Source organism: Salvelinus namaycush, chromosome 7 (assembly GCF_016432855.1).
Source record: "Salvelinus namaycush isolate Seneca chromosome 7, SaNama_1.0, whole genome shotgun sequence".
Classification (NCBI taxonomy): Eukaryota; Metazoa; Chordata; class Actinopteri; order Salmoniformes; family Salmonidae; genus Salvelinus; species Salvelinus namaycush.
In genome coordinates this window covers 12,003,455-12,018,414 of record NC_052313.1, presented here as the reverse complement: position 1 = coordinate 12,018,414, position 14,960 = coordinate 12,003,455, and the positions used below count along the sequence as shown (strand labels likewise).

At 50.0% G+C, this 14,960-nt stretch overlaps 2 protein-coding genes across 3 annotated transcripts in view; one reads left to right on the top strand and one right to left on the bottom strand.

The window, feature by feature from the left end:
* Positions 1–3,689, top strand: part of LOC120050969 (brother of CDO-like) — a 48,523-nt gene extending 44,834 nt beyond the window's left edge. Inside the window, exons 12-17 of the mRNA XM_038997522.1 lie at positions 100–322; positions 478–660; positions 1,478–1,689; positions 1,847–1,935; positions 2,050–2,213; positions 2,363–3,689. Coding sequence (XP_038853450.1) covers positions 100–322; positions 478–660; positions 1,478–1,689; positions 1,847–1,935; positions 2,050–2,213; positions 2,363–2,523 — 1,032 coding nt within the window. The 3' untranslated portion in view covers positions 2,524–3,689. The remainder of the gene's footprint in view (positions 1–99; positions 323–477; positions 661–1,477; positions 1,690–1,846; positions 1,936–2,049; positions 2,214–2,362) is intronic.
* Positions 3,690–3,896: 207 nt separating this feature from the next.
* LOC120050968 (basic helix-loop-helix domain-containing protein USF3-like) lies at positions 3,897–14,416 on the bottom strand. Of its 2 annotated transcripts, XM_038997521.1 has the most exons (8): positions 14,337–14,388; positions 13,779–13,834; positions 13,290–13,414; positions 13,177–13,208; positions 12,991–13,073; positions 12,286–12,382; positions 6,441–12,034; positions 3,897–6,258 (listed from the first exon to the last, which is right to left on the bottom strand). In XM_038997521.1, exons 3-8 carry the CDS (start codon positions 13,331–13,333, stop codon positions 4,519–4,521), a joined length of 7,590 nt encoding a protein of 2,529 aa, XP_038853449.1. In that variant the 5' UTR covers positions 13,334–13,414; positions 13,779–13,834; positions 14,337–14,388; the 3' UTR covers positions 3,897–4,518. The 2 variants fall into 2 exon arrangements, with proteins under 2 accessions (XP_038853449.1, XP_038853448.1); XM_038997520.1 differs by lacking the exon at positions 13,779–13,834 and having other exon boundaries at positions 14,337–14,416.
* Positions 14,417–14,960: the final 544 nt, after the last annotated feature.

Here is a 14,960-nt window from a genome sequence, read left to right as displayed (position 1 = left end):
GTCCTTTATGTTTGTGTTGTCATCTTATACGTATGGCTGAAAACTCAAATTACTATCATTTTGTAAATATTCAATCTTTCATATATTTTCTCACCACAGTACACTGCCGTCAACAACACCCCTGTCTACGGTTTCTACATCTTCTACCGGCCGACAGACAGTGACAACGACAGTGACTATAAGAAGGACGTGGTGGAGGGTGACCGCTACTGGCACTCTATCAGTGACCTGCAGCCTGAGACGGCCTACGACATCAAGATGCAGAGCTTCAACGAGGGGGGAGAGAGCGAGTTTGGCAACGTGGTTATCTTAGAAACTAAAGGTGAGCAGATCTCTGTCTCTACCTGTATAGCCATCTCATTCACACGTGTACTCTCACAGAGAAACGCTACAAAAGCAACATTGTTTCTAGAATGAATTTGATAGCCTGACTGTAATAAATGTTACATCAACTAAATGAACCCCTCCCTCCCCCAGCTCGTCTGAACCAGCGGCCCTCCCCGTCGGAGACGTCGTCCCAGAGACCAGAGCACTCTGGGGGGCCTGTGCCCCGTCCCAGCGACCTCCCCTACCTCATAGTGGGCGTGGTCCTGGGGGCCCTCGTGTTCATCATCGTAGCCTTCATCCCCTTCTGCCTGTGGAGAGCCTGGGCCAAAGAGAGTGAGTAGTGATGAGGATGATGATGAGGAGGAGGGTGGTGGTAGTAGTTGTTGGATCAAGTTCGATTTAGTCACCAACAAACTGTAGTTGTTTGAACTCAAAGAGTATCTCAAATATTCCCCCTCCTGAGGCCTCCTGAGTGGCGCAGCGGTCTAAGGCACTTGAGGAGTCACTACAGCCCCGGGTTCGATCCCAAGCTGTGTCACAGCCGGCCGTGACCGGGAGACCCATGAGGCGGCGCACATTTGGCCCAGCGTCGTCGGGGTTGGGGGAGGGTTTGGCTAGCGGGGATGTCCTTGTCCCATCGGGCTCTAGCGACTCCTTGTGACGGGCTGGGCACCTGCAAGGTGACTTCGGTCACCAGTTGGACAGTGTTTTCTCCGACACATGATTTGGCTGGCTTCCGGGTTAAGCGAGCAGTGTGTCAAGAAGCAGTGTGGCTTGGACAGATGGCTCTTGACCTTTGCCTCTCCCGAGTCCGTAGGGGAGTTGCAGAAATGGGACAAGACTGTAACTACCAATTGGGGAGAAAAAGGGGTAAAAGTACAAAAAAGTATAATTCCCCTCCCCCTTTATGACTTTGCTAATAGTTACTTTATTGAGGAAAAATGTACTGACTATAACTGTAATATGTGTTTGTCAGATGTATTGAAGCTATCTTAAGATGAATGCACTAACTGTAAGTCGCTCTACATCTACTAAATGACTAAAATGTAACTGACCAATCCCGCCATTTTGAATTGACTAATCCCTTGATATATCAGCCCTGGAAGTCCTTCCATGTCTAACAACGGTACTTGTGTTTTCTCCCCTCCAGAGGAAATGTCAGACCTGTGTTTCCCAGCTGTGGCGTCCCCTGTCTCCTCCTGCCAGTACACCATGGTGCCCCTGCAGGGCCTGGCACTGGTCGGGCATTGCCACCTGGACCCCCACTTGCCCCCACCGCACGCCGTCTACCCACCCATCGGACTGTACACCTCCAACGGGAAACACCATCCACCCACACACTGCCTGCCAGGACTACATCAGGTCAGACTGAGTTCCGTCCCCATTGGGAACCTAAGCTCGCCAAGTTCGTGTCTTGTGCTTCTCACTGATAAATTCCTGTTGGGAGCATATCAGTTTTGGGCACATTGTTTTTCATGAATAACAGAAGTCTAACTGATGTCTCTTGTTCCTGTTGCAGGAGGATGTGGAGTATGATATGGAGTGTGGCACGCTACTAGCACAGACCATGTCAAACGGACACGTCCCTGTCTACCACTACTCTAACAGGTAGGTACAGGACTGTTCTCACATCCTCAATTTCAGTCAGTCGGTCCGTCTCTGTGTGTGTATGTACACATGTGTATATAGAAGCATTCTCACCCAAACATGTCCCTCTATCAGTGAGCCTGAGCATCATGGGGACAGAGAAGATCACTGCTTTCTGCCCGATGACTCCACCCTCCAGCTACTCAACACCTCAGAACAGCCAATCAGCAGTCAGGACCTGACGGGGAACGCCCGTTTTTACAATGGGGATATCATAAAGGAGAATGACATCAATCAAGGTACAAGTCCGTTCTCACAAAACTTTAACATTATGCAACTTATGCATTTACCTCATGCTTAAGGAGCTATGAATGTGTGTTATGCCCACTGCAGATTTCAAATGACCATTTTAGATGAACATGTATTATATTCCCCTCTGTCTGTGTAGACCTACCCTGCTCTCCCTCTCCTCTGCTATCACTGGAGGAGGACTCCAAGGCGACAACCTCAGCAGCTACAACGCCAGAATCCCAAGATGCACTTCCACTCCAGGAAGTGAACACCCTCCAGAGTGAAACACCGCCGGTAGAACAAGGGACGTCAGATTAAACGGACGCTTGAAAAAACGCTATCAGAAAAACAGAAAACACAAAGTATTTATTTTTGTATCACAGATATTTATATATTTATACTTTTGTACATACAAAAACGTTGTTTTATGCTGTGTACAAGAATATGTTCATATTGAAAGACACTTATCTGTGGGTCCTGTCGCTACAACCAGGACAAAGGGAGTTTCTGTTATCACGCTGTAATCCTACTCTGTGTTATAAAGACAGATCTGTGTTCGTATATATTAATGTCTGCATTTCTTGAGGAGGAAGGGGGAGTATTTGAATGTGATTCCAATCCTGGTGCTGATATAAGTCACAAATGAAATCTTCAACAGAATGTGGATGAGATACTACAGGATAGAGAGAAGTGCTATTCCACTGTTTCTCTGACCAGGCATCCGCAGCACATCTACCAGTCTCCTCAGTCATTCCCTGTAGAATTCAAATGTTCCACAAGTCAGACATCTGGTTATTATACTCTCCTGAGCTGGAAATAAAAGACCAATGGACAGGGTTGTGCTGCTCGGTAGAGGCGAATGGAGAGCAAGCATTTGGACGAGGTACTACCTGAATATGCTCAATGATAATGCACATTGGACACAACCCTCATGTTGTGATGCAGTGTTGTGTATATACTCCCACTTCAATCCTGTTCAGTGTTGTCATAATGGTGCGATTCTCAACGTCTTCCGTTTTGTATAGAAATAACTGAGAAATATTATGCATTTTTCATCATTAACAAAGTATTAACGAGCGTATGCAACTTCAAAGCATTCTGCCTTTTGTTATTTTTACAGTAGAGATTTATATATTGTATAGTTATTTATTTTTGGGAGCATGATTTCTTTTTTCTTATCACTGAATGGGAAAGATTCTGGAAGTTTTATCTGCTCCATTTTATTTTAGACAGAAATGACAGTCTGTTTACTGTTTATGCTGGCCACTATTCCAAACGACTGTGCCTTGTGAGGGAATCCGACTGGTGTGTCACTATTATTCTTCCCTCACAGGTAGGTGCATCAGTATTAGCCTTCCCCACGAGGCGTCTGAGATCAAAATGAAGGAGTTCCTGAATCTATAACCCATCTTTATGTGTGTAGACATCATGGTTACACAGGCAGAAGCACTATTGCATGTAAATAAAGCTTATAATGACATTTCCTTGGTTGTTTTTGCGTTTCATTTTAACCCTGTTAAATGGTTTGCGGTTTGTACGGAATTGAAATAAGTAGGTGTAATCACAAAGATTCCATTTCAGATTCATCCCTCACTTGATTTGTCCTTCACCCAACTGAAGGCCCCTACAGTACTGTGACTATTTAGGAACGGAAACTGATGACAACTGGACATTTACAGACAAAGTTCTAATCAATTAAAAAAATGTTAATCAACTTTATTTATTTACAGATACACACAAAGTAACAATTATCATAAGAAACTTATTTACAAAACATCTCATAAATTCTGTACTGTACACCCTGATTTTAAGTTAGTAAATTTAAATTTGAGAATTTTGTGCACATGTTTTTCAAATAAATCCTCTTTTAGAAGTTAGTCAATGAAAGTACAAAACTCTTCATATAATTTTACGAGCAGATAAGTCGTCACGTCAGACCTATTTGCAAACCATATGGTTTACAAGCTTAATTTCCCCCATCCTAGTCATAGGAGTGCCTGATCAGTGAAATGCTATGACTTCAGTAACTAGGGCATCCGCTGCCATGTTAGGGTATCAATAGAACTGACAGAAAGTTAAAGTATAACACTAACCATAAATAATATCATAAATACCATTCAGCTGACCAACAGAAAAGATCACCAGCCCTTCCACCCGCTTTAATCCAAACAGAAGAGTTGAAATCCTGTCAATTCAATTGGCCATGGCATGACATTACTCCACGTAATACAACTCAATAAATGTTTCATCTGAAATGGAATCAGAACATTCCTGACTGCCACGTTGGCACGACAACACCTTAAGTCCCCTCACCTACACGGCAGAGCTCCCATCATGCCCCAGGATATGGCTGATGTTGTGGGCGAGGCGGTTGGGCTGCTTGCCTGAGTCTGCAGAGGAATTGTTGGAGAGGGACAGCAAAGGGGACATTGGCATAACAGAACCATCAGGCTGCATCGCCGTGGCGATCTCAGGGAACAGCGAAGTGAGGCTGAAGTTGGACAGGTGTGGGGTGATGCCAGAGGAGTTGCTGATGGGCATAGGGGGCATGTCTGAGAGTAGGGGGAAGGTTGCCTGGGCGAACCCTACGGAGCGCGGGGGAGACAGGATGGAGCCGAAGCGGTTGTTGAGGGGGGCAGAACTGCTCTTGTCGGCGCTGGGGCTGGTGAACATCTGGTTGGAGAAGTACTGGATGGGGATGTCGCTGGCCAGGCTGGGGTGGGCGGCAGGGGGGTAGGAGGGGTAGAAGGAGGGTAAGGTGTTCTGCGGTTCTACGGGGAGCAGGGCCGAGGGGCGGGAGGAGTTGGTCTGGCTAACAGGGGGGATGAAAGTAGAGTTGGCGTTGATAGGAGGGAGGTTCATTCCTCCATCCGGCATGAAGGAGAAGCCAAAGTTCTGGGCCAGGTGTTGGTCAGGCACCAGGTTGTTGTCCCCGGCGACCTGGGCACTGTCTGCCATAAAGCGAACGATACTGCTGCGCCGCGCCTCACTCCCTGACTGTGGTCGACCCAGCAGGTGGACGTCAGGCTCAAAGGGGTTCCCAGGTCTCAGGCTGCCTGACCGTGGTCGCTCTCCAGGCCTCAGCTTCCCGCTCTGGGCCTCCTGGGTGATTTGGCGGGAGCGCTGGCTGACTGCGGTGGGCGGTCTGGAGGAGGCTGTGGTGCGGCCTGGCTCAGAGCTGCTGTGGGGGGTAAGAGGGTGGGGGAGGCCTGTCCGTACCCCTGGGTGGGTGCCCATGTTCCCACTACCATGAGGAATGTGGCCCTTGTTGCCCTCCCCAAGCCTCATAGCTGGGGCCTTCTGGGTGGGAGGAACACTGGGGCTGGATGCTTTAGCCTGCATGTCCCCTGCCAAGTTGCCAGAAACACAGCTGTACTCCATACTGACCGGAGGACAGCACTGGACTGCCCTCTGGTGGTCGTTCTGCTCCAGGAGACTCTGCATAAAACTTTGATGACACCCTTCCTGGTCCCGGGTAAGACCTGGAGCACCAATCTGCACCCCCTGCGTCCCAGGATGGGGTCCACTGTACCCCCCACGGGTTCGCCCATCCCCTAGAGGCCCCGGGTTCATCCTGAAACCCCCCTGCTGGCCTCTCTGAGAGGAGGGACCTGATTTAGGTGTCGTGTCCTCAAAGCCCCCCAGCTGATGCCCCCCTTCAGCACCGGCCATTGTTTTAAACGGAGGACACTCAGAGACCCTCTGGACGTCTGCAGAACCTGGGTGGTCTGGGGGCAGCCGGCTCTGAGGGTTGTGTGTGACGTTGCCCTTCACTCTGGGTGTGTCCAGGTATCCCCGTAGGTCTGGCTGTTCCTGTGTAGTACCGCGGGTGGCCTGCAGATGGAGCACCATGCGCTGCTGCTCATCACTAGACGAGCCCTTCCCAATGAGGGCCTCTGCAGAGTAGCTGGAGACCCGGTGGTGATCCTGGCGCGGGGGGGCACAGCCCAGGTCGGAGGGCTGGGAGGCAGGGTTGCTGGGCTGGGAGGTCAGGTGCTGCTCCAGGTTTCTAGAGCTCATCAGCCTCTGCATGGTGCTGTGGTCCTGATCAGACTGAAGGGAGGGGAAAGAGGAGAGAAGAAAATAATGGATAAAAACATACAGAAAACAGACTTCATTCTAAATCATCCTAATGGAGGGCGTGCACATGTTTTTAATGTATACCCAGAGCCACAAAACAAGATAATAAAATCATTATCATTATGTATTCAACACAGCCTCAGTAGTTCTTGTACCTTGAGGTGTTCCTGGGCCAGGTGGCTGCTGTGGTGACCTCTAGGTCCCGCTGGTCCTGGCTGGGCCTCACAGCTCTTCTCCTGGTGCCGCGACCCAAAGTGCTGCTGCTGGATCTGTTGCTGCTGGAGGTGCTGGTGTCTGGAGTGGGAGCTCTGCTGCTGCTGTTGAGGGTGTTGTTGTAGATGTTGCTGCTGTGACAGGGCTTGTGGTTGGTGCTGTTGTTGTGTTTGCTGTTGGTGCTGTTGTTGTGACTGTTGCTGCGACTGTTGCTGGTGCTGCTGGTGTGTTTGAGGTTGTTGTTGATGTGATTGTTGTGACTGTTGATGCTGGTGCTGCTGAACTCCTCCCTTCTCCTGGTGGTGTTGTTTCTGACCCCCTCCAACCAGCCCCCGCTTCTTCTGGACCTGCTGCAGCGCCCTCTGGTGGAGGCTGTGGAGCTGTGCAGGGTCAGGCTGGATCAGGTGGTGCTGGAGCTGGTACAGGTGGTGCCTCTGGTGCTCCTGTTGTTGCTGCTGCTGCTGCTTCAGGTAGGGGTTCCCCCCGAGGTGTTGGCCTGGCTGGGGTGCACCATGCTGGGGGTGGCCATGGGGCAGGTGGAGCACACCTGGTTGGTTGTGTTCCTGTGTGTGCAGCTGGGGGGTGCAGTGGCTCTCGGTGGGTCGGAGCATTGTATTCATGAAGGTGTTGCCAGAGAACAGGGTACCCACTCCGTCTGGGTTGATCCTGGTCATGATGGATGAGGTGGTAGGGGGTAGCTGGGGTACCATCATCTGGCTGTGGTCCAGGGGTTTGACCTCCATGCGGCCCACGTTAGAGGCCGACGAGCAGGTCTTCTGTCGCTTGTTACTGCTGGACAGTATCACATCATCCTGGGCTGGCCGCTTGGACAAGTCCTTGATGTATCGCGGCTCACCCACCCCCACCTGGGGCCTCATCAGGGGGGCGTACTCGTTCAGCTGGACTGAGCCTGAGAAGGGAGGAAGGACAGGGGTGGAGTTTTGGGAAACATGGGCTGAGTTCCCTGCAGGGGATGGGACTGAGCCCAGCTGCCCAGCCAGACTGAGGGAGCCTGGGTAGGCCTGCTGCTGGCTGGAGCTGGGCCGGATCAGGTTGTTGACGCTGAGGGTGCCGGAAGTACCAGACTGGGCCTGGCTCTGGGGGTGAGAGTGGGACTGGGAGAAGGAGATGTTCTGTGGATGTCTGACTGCGGATGTCTGATCTCCAGCCTGGCCCCTAACAGACACCTGTTTAGCCACTGGAGTCTCCATCTGTTTGGTGAGCTTTGTCTGTTGTCCAGCACCCCTCTCTTTGCTGTTGGAGGCTTGCTGGGACTTGGAGTTGGGTTCCCATGCAGGTGTTGGGGTGTTTGTTGAAGTGGAGTTGTCCACGGTGCAGCCCCCCACCCTCCTCCCGGGACTGTCCTGCTCCAACATAGCCAGGATATCAGCCTGCTCGCTGGCAAAAGTGAACGGTCCAAAATGACCTGGCGAGGAACTGACACTGTGGCCTGTGGGAAGCATAGACGCCACAGAGAAGCTCCTTCCACCACCTGCGCCACCAGACATGAGCGAGTCAGTCTGTCTGTTAGGAGCCGGAGGCTGAGCCATGGGTTCGTGGTCTAGCGCGTACACCTGCTGTGGGAGAGTGTAGTCCATTCTAGAGGAAGCAGCATCACTCCTCACGCTCGCTTTCTCCATCGCTGCGCTGGGGTGGCCCTCTCCCTGAGGTTCCTTCTCCCTGCCTGACACCGCTGTCACTTTCAGCTCAGCAGGATGGGATGGTGTGGAAGTGGGCATGGTCATTTGCTGGGTCGAGGGTCTGTTATAGGGGACCCATTTCCTGTATTCTGATGGCATGGTCATGGGGACTGTTACAGAGGGTGAGGCAAAAGACAGGGCACCGGAGCAGGGGGTTGGAGTGGAGGGGCCCGAAGGAGAAGCCATGGGCTGGGACTGTGTCTGGGTTGTAGGCTGAGACTCCTGGCTGTTGGCTGGCTTGGTCTGACCCTGTGATGACGAAGTGAGCTGAGCAGACTGGAGAGACACCACTGGTCTACTTCCTATTGAGTTTACAGTGCTGACTGAGGGTTGACATGCTACTGAAGACATCACACCCGTAGACCTAGATCTGGTCACCGTGGAACAGGCACCGGTCACCATAGATCTGCTCTGTCTAGAACTGCCATTAGTGCTAGCTGATCTAGTTTGCACAGTGCTGATAGTAGTAGTGACCGGCTGTCTGTTCTGTGTGACTGTAGGTCTGAGGTGAGTGGCGATGTCACTAACGGCGACCACAGGTTGCTGACTCTGAGAAGAAACAGTTGAACTGGCTGTAGGTCTGAGGTGAGTGGAGCTGTCACTAACGGCGACCACAGGTTGTTGACTCTGAGAAGAAACAGTTGAACTGGCTGTAGGTCTGAGGTGAGTGGAGCTGTCACTAACGGCGACCACAGGTTGTTGACTCTGAGAAGAAACAGTTGAACTGGCTGTAGGTCTGAGGTGAGTGGAGATGTCACTAACGGCGACCGCAGGTTGTTGACTCTGAGAAGAAACAGTTGAACTGGCTGTAGGTCTGAGGTGAGTGGAGATGTCACTAACGGTGACCACAGGTTGTTGACTCTGAGAAGAAACAGTTGAACTGGCTGTAGGTCTGAGGTGAGTGGAGATGTCACTAACGGTGACCACAGGTTGTTGACTCTGAGAAGAAACAGTTGAACTGGCTGTAGGTCTGAGGTGAGTGGAGATGTCACTAACGGTGACCACAGGTTGTTGACTCTGAGAAGAAACAGTTGAACTGGCTGTAGGTCTGAGGTGAGTGGAGATGTCACTAACGGCGACCGCAGGTTGTTGACTCTGAGAAGAAACAGTTGAACTGGCTGTAGGTCTGAGGTGAGTGGAGATGTCACTAACGGCGACCGCAGGTTGTTGACTCTGAGAAGAAACAGTTGAACTGGCTGTAGGTCTGAGGTGAGTGGAGATGTCACTAACGGCGACCACAGGTTGTTGACTCTGAGAAGAAACAGTTGAAGTGACTGTAGGCTTATCTGCTGCAGAAGTGACAGTAGCTAGACTCACAACACTAGTGATAATGAGTTCACTCTGTGTGGAGCTAATAATAATACTACTACCACTACTAACTGCTGCAGTACACGGAGTGACACTTGTCACAGAGGTTTTACTCTGTGTGGTGCATTCACTGGAGACAGTTGGTCCACTATATGAACTAGTAGTCACACTATTACCTTCAGGAGAGGACAGTGTAGAGTTGATACTAAGCTCAACAGGTCTGGTCTGTGCTGAAGCCTCACTAATACTAACGGTGGGTGTGTTAGCTGTAGTGCTGACAGGGAGTGGCTTTGGCTGAACTGTCACAGCAACAGAGGATGGGATTCCCTGAGGCACAGTGACCTCTCGTTCCAGATGGTCCCCTGTTAAAGCCACTGGCTTCGCTGCGATGGTGACAGGCCGTCCCTGTTTGGGCTCCTTCTTCCTCACTAACTTGGTCCCCTTGGTGGTGGCCCTCTTAGGTCTGGGCACTGAGGCTGTGCCAGGCTGTCTCCACAAGGCCTTCCCTGTACCCATCGCCAGCCCTGGTCTGTGTGGAGTCACACTGGGGATCTGGATCTGCCTGACGGGGGAACTGTGTGGAGCTGCTAAAATGGGGACAGAAGATAACTTCTGCTGTGGCACTATAGAGTAGGATGGTGAGGCTAGGGTTCGCTGGACGTTACTCTGGGTGGAGATGCACGACTGCATGCCCTGTGAGAAGCTCTGGTTGAGACTGCTGAGGGCTTCCAGGGTGTGCAGAGCCATGTTGGTGGTGGGCTCCTCAGCGGTGCTGGGCTCCTCAGCGGTGCTGGGCTGGATCAGCTGGAGACTGCTCTGGCCACCCTTACAGCCTGACTTTGAGGTCTTCATGGGCTGCAGGGCAAACACCTGCCCGTTCACAGTGATGGTCTGAGGGTTCGGGGGAACCGGGGGGGCTTGGGGTGTCTGGGTTTGAGGGACGGGACGTGGTAGAATGTGAACCAACTGTTTACCCCCAACGATCTGTTGTCCAGTGGTGGAAGTTGTGGAGCTGGTAGCGACAATCTGATTGGGTGCTGCCGCAGGCACCATGCCAACCTGAGGGTTCTGAGGAGGTGCAGGTGGAGGCTGATTGGAGGCCTGGATGATGACGATGTGCTGACAAGGCGTCTGATTGGTTAAGTCGTCCCTGACAACCGACTGGGCTGAGCAGGGATTGGCCTGCTGTAGGATGACAACACTCGGGTTGTTAGTGTTCTGGGGAGTCGTTACCCCAGCAACTGCTGTCCCAGTAGGGTTCATTTGCAATACCTGCATGGTCTGGAGGAGGGGCCTAACATCTGCCTGGGGGTGGGCTTGAGCCTGGACCTGAGGAACCATAGCTGGTTGGGGTTGAGTCATGAGGACAGTCTTAGGATGGGAGGGGACTGTTACCTGTTGTTGTACAGCAGGTTGAGGTTGTGACATCATAGTTGAGTGGGCTACCACAGCAGGCTGGGGCATTATGGCTGACTGAGGAAGGACAGTACACTGTGGCTGGGAAGCCACGACTGGCTGGGCCTGGTGCTGGGCCTGGTGCTGGGCCTGGTGCTGGGCCAGGATAGCTGGCCGTAGCTGGGGTTTCCTCTGGATAGAAGGCTGGGCTTGGATATGGGCAGTGATGGGTGTCTGGGGCTGTGTGGGTACCTGTGGCTTCATTTGAATATGAATGGGTTGAACTGATAGTTTAGTGCCCACAATCTGTTGGATACTCTGCTGCCCAGAGGTGCTAGTCTCTGGGGTGGGGAGTGACTGGCAGACAGGTTGCACTGTGTTCCCAGCCAGCTGTAAGGTAGTCCAGGTGGTCTGTGTGCTCCCTGCTGCACTGGCCCCGAGGACGGTTGGGCTGCTGTTGATAGTCGTATAGCTCATAGTCCTGATGGCAGCGTTCTGGGTGGTTATGATCTGGGGAAGGGCTGTAAAGCTGGGGACAGGATGGAGCGAGAGTGGGGTGTCCAGACTGGCTGCAACGGTGAGACTAGGGGCTGGGGTGGCAGGCTGGGGCAAGGCTGCAGTGACCGTGGGGAGAGGGCAGATACCCTGGAGGGTGATGTAGGACACAGAGGGGGGTAGTTTGGGGGCTAAAAGTACCTCTTCTACACACTGTTCCACCAGCTTGATGCCAGGTGTAGACACTATAGGGGCTAGGGTTGCCCTAGGGAGGAGCGGAGGGGCAGAGGAAGGGACACTGACGTGCTGAAGAGCCCCGAATACCCTATCCCCTACTGTGATGTCACAAGACGACTGAACATTCCCAGCCTCGACTGGTTGCTTCCCCAGATCGGAAGCTGGACTAGGTTCCTTCCCTGCTGGACATATCACATTCCCATTGGAGTAGACAATAATTCCTTTGGGGAGCTGGTGAGTGGGCGTTACTTTGGCGACCTTTGCACAGCGCAGCTTTCCCTTCCAGTGGACGGTGGGGTCGTCCAGGAAGTTGATGTCGTGGGCTTTGAGCAACTCAATGTAATGGCCGCTCTCCCTTCGCAGCTCGTCCAGCTGACGCCGCAGCCGTCGGATCTCCTCAACTGCAGGGATTGGAGACAACAAGGATGAGTGGTCGTCAACACAGACTCTCAAACACCTGTATGTAAAATGTACGCAAAAACGCTAAATGGCATATAGCGTTTATCAGTACCTCACACAGGTAGGTTCAAACACTATGTAGACAGACTGGCACAACTAGACGTGTACGCTCAAACACTGTAAAATGCAAGCAAACAAATAGGAAAATGCACTGTCACGCCATACTTATTGTGAAGCACACAAAATATCTCACCTTGTACTCGTTCTCCCCCTTCGAGAAGCATGGCGTCATTTTGTTTCTGCAGCTCACTTATGTAAAGGTAGGCCTGGTCCAGGATCATGTTCTTACTCTAAAGACGAAGGGGATGTCAGCATGGGATTTACATGGATACTGACACAAGACAAACACAATACAGCAGGATATCAACAGGAGCTACAGCCTCAGACCAAAGGATAAATATCACACCTTGAGAAAAGAACCGAGCCCGTAAGTTCTATGGTTCGGTGCAAAAACACACAAAGGAGTGTGTGTGTGTGGCTGTGTTTACACACACAGGCCAATTATGATCTGTTTTGCACTAACTGGTCTTTTGACCAATCACATAAGATCTTTTCAGATCAGATATTTAATTTTTTCATTTAACCTATAAATAACTAGACAAGTCAGTTAAGAACAAATTCTTATTTACAATGACGGCATACCCCGGCCAAACCTTTCCCTAACCCTAATGATGCTGGGCCAATTGTGCGCCACCCTATGGGACTCCTGATCACGGCCGGTTGTGATACAAATCAGGATCGAACCGGGGTCTGTAGTGATGCCTCTAGCACTGCGATGCAGTGCCTTAGACTGCTGCAAAGCTCAGGATTTTTAATAGCTGATCTGATTGGTCAATAGACCAATTAGTGAAAAAAAATATCAGAATTGGGCTGCCTGTCTAAACGCAGCCAGTGTTACCTGCTTAAGTGCCTGGGAACATGGTAGAAGGTCCCCAATACGGTTAATTCCAGCATTGATCTTCTCTTTTCGCTGTCTCTCAACTTAAGGACAACCAAACAAAACAAACATAAAAACTTAGTGAGTCACTCCCAGGAAATGTTGGGAAATGACAGAAAAAGCCAAACTACAACAACAATATTTCACCTGCATTGTGAGATTCCTTGTTTTTCTTCTTTCTGAAAGAGAAAATGGATAAAGAGGTTAGACAATGTTGTGTGCCTGAAAACTTAAATGCAGAATAATTTATTTGCCCTTACCGTGGTTTATGGCCAGGAGTCTGGTTCTCTGTCATCTCTGGCATCCTGGCCTACTCGACTGCCTGTATAACAGGCACTGGTCACCACGCTTGCAGGCCTACCATCAAATCCCTTCCCTGGCCGACCTGCAACCCAAACACAAGAGACCAAGGAGTGAGGAGGGATGATGATTAGACAAAACACTTGATTATAAATATGTAACAGATGCACACTCATGAATAAGACACGGCTGTTCAGCAACAACAGTCCTCCCAAATGCAAGTAGCCCCATGATGTTAACAACTAATTTGTAAGGTCAGACATGAGCCACACAACAGTTTTGTTATTAAGCATTTATATTGTTGTAATTCTGTGATAATCACCATCTACTAGTTAGCTGTGTTTATTCTGAATAACACTGTGCTGCATCTATTTATCACAACAAGGGACGAGATGCGGAGCACAGACCCAATAATCGGGTCGTTGGAATTAAAGATACTGTGGCCTTACATGTAAACAATGAGCTTAGTCCAACGCTGAGCGAGTCGGTTATCCCAGTTAGCTACCTGAAAATAATGAATTAATATTATCTGACATGCTGTCTTGAATGAAATCTATTGGGGGCAATAGCGGTTATTCTTGGAGAACAAGCGTGATGTTGGCAAAGAGTGAGTTGACCCACAAACATCCCCATTTTGAATCTAACTTACTTGTTAGGTAGTTAACGTTAGCTCATTAGCTAACTAGCACTGCTATCCTGGTGTTAAAGTAGGTTCGCATAAAATAAGTCCTCTTTTGAAGTATGAATTTGAACGACTGAAATAAAAGACAATAATCATACTCACATGCACAGTACATGGGATAACAATATCGTGGAAATATAAACACCCACCCTCCAGCTTGCTAGCTAGCTAGCAGTGTTAGCTAGCTAGGCTTCACATCAAGCTTACTTGGTGAACAAAATAATGCAATCAAAAGACCACCTGGAAAAATTGGCAAATCACCCTTGTGATTGTCAAATCACTTTTAAATTGGGAAAATTGTTAAATTAATTAGCTAGCAACTTACCTGTACCTTCCCCATTTTGGAATTTAGTTCCTGTCAAAACTTTGGTTTTCCCAGAGAGGAGGAAGAGGCCCAACTCGGCGGAAAATCTGTCTCCCTCCAGCAGGTGGCGTATTTAGTTTTTTTTTTTTAGAATGGAGGTCAATGAGTGTCTAATTTGCTAAACAAAACAATGAATGTCTTATTTGCTACGTGAGGTTTATTTGATATAATATAATGCTTAAGTTGTTACGATTGTACTGATATAAGTAGGACACGTGACATCCCGGCAACTTTGAGTTGTCTCGAGATGGCTATTCATGACATGAGGCTAGTAGCGCATAGCATCTCTCTCCATTGAATACAGGCGGTTGACGTCAACAACCCTCATCGAATATTCAAAAATAATTACAAATGGGATGGCTGGTCGTTATGCTTCGTTAGAAGAGGGACGCAAAAACGGTCATACCAATCGGCATTGCCGGACAAGAAAGCGTTTTTTTTTTATTAAAAAGAAGAAAGCAGGTGACCGCAAAACTAAGCCAGCACGATGGTATGCGTTGCTATGGTAATTTCAGTAAACAAATCACTGCTAAACAACATCCGGTAGAAAATAATATGGCACACGTCAAAATTTGAGATATTTGA

Coding starts and splice junctions, on each gene's coding strand:
- LOC120050968 (XM_038997520.1), bottom strand. CDS start 13,333: ATGCCAGAGATGACAGAGAACCAGACTCCTGGCCATAAACCACG. Junction 13,074..13,176: donor CAAGGAATCTCACAATGCAG/GTGAAATATTGT, acceptor GTTGTCCTTAAG/TTGAGAGACAGCGAAAAGAG. Junction 12,035..12,285: donor AGGGGGAGAACGAGTACAAG/GTGAGATATTTT, acceptor CAATCCCTGCAG/TTGAGGAGATCCGACGGCTG.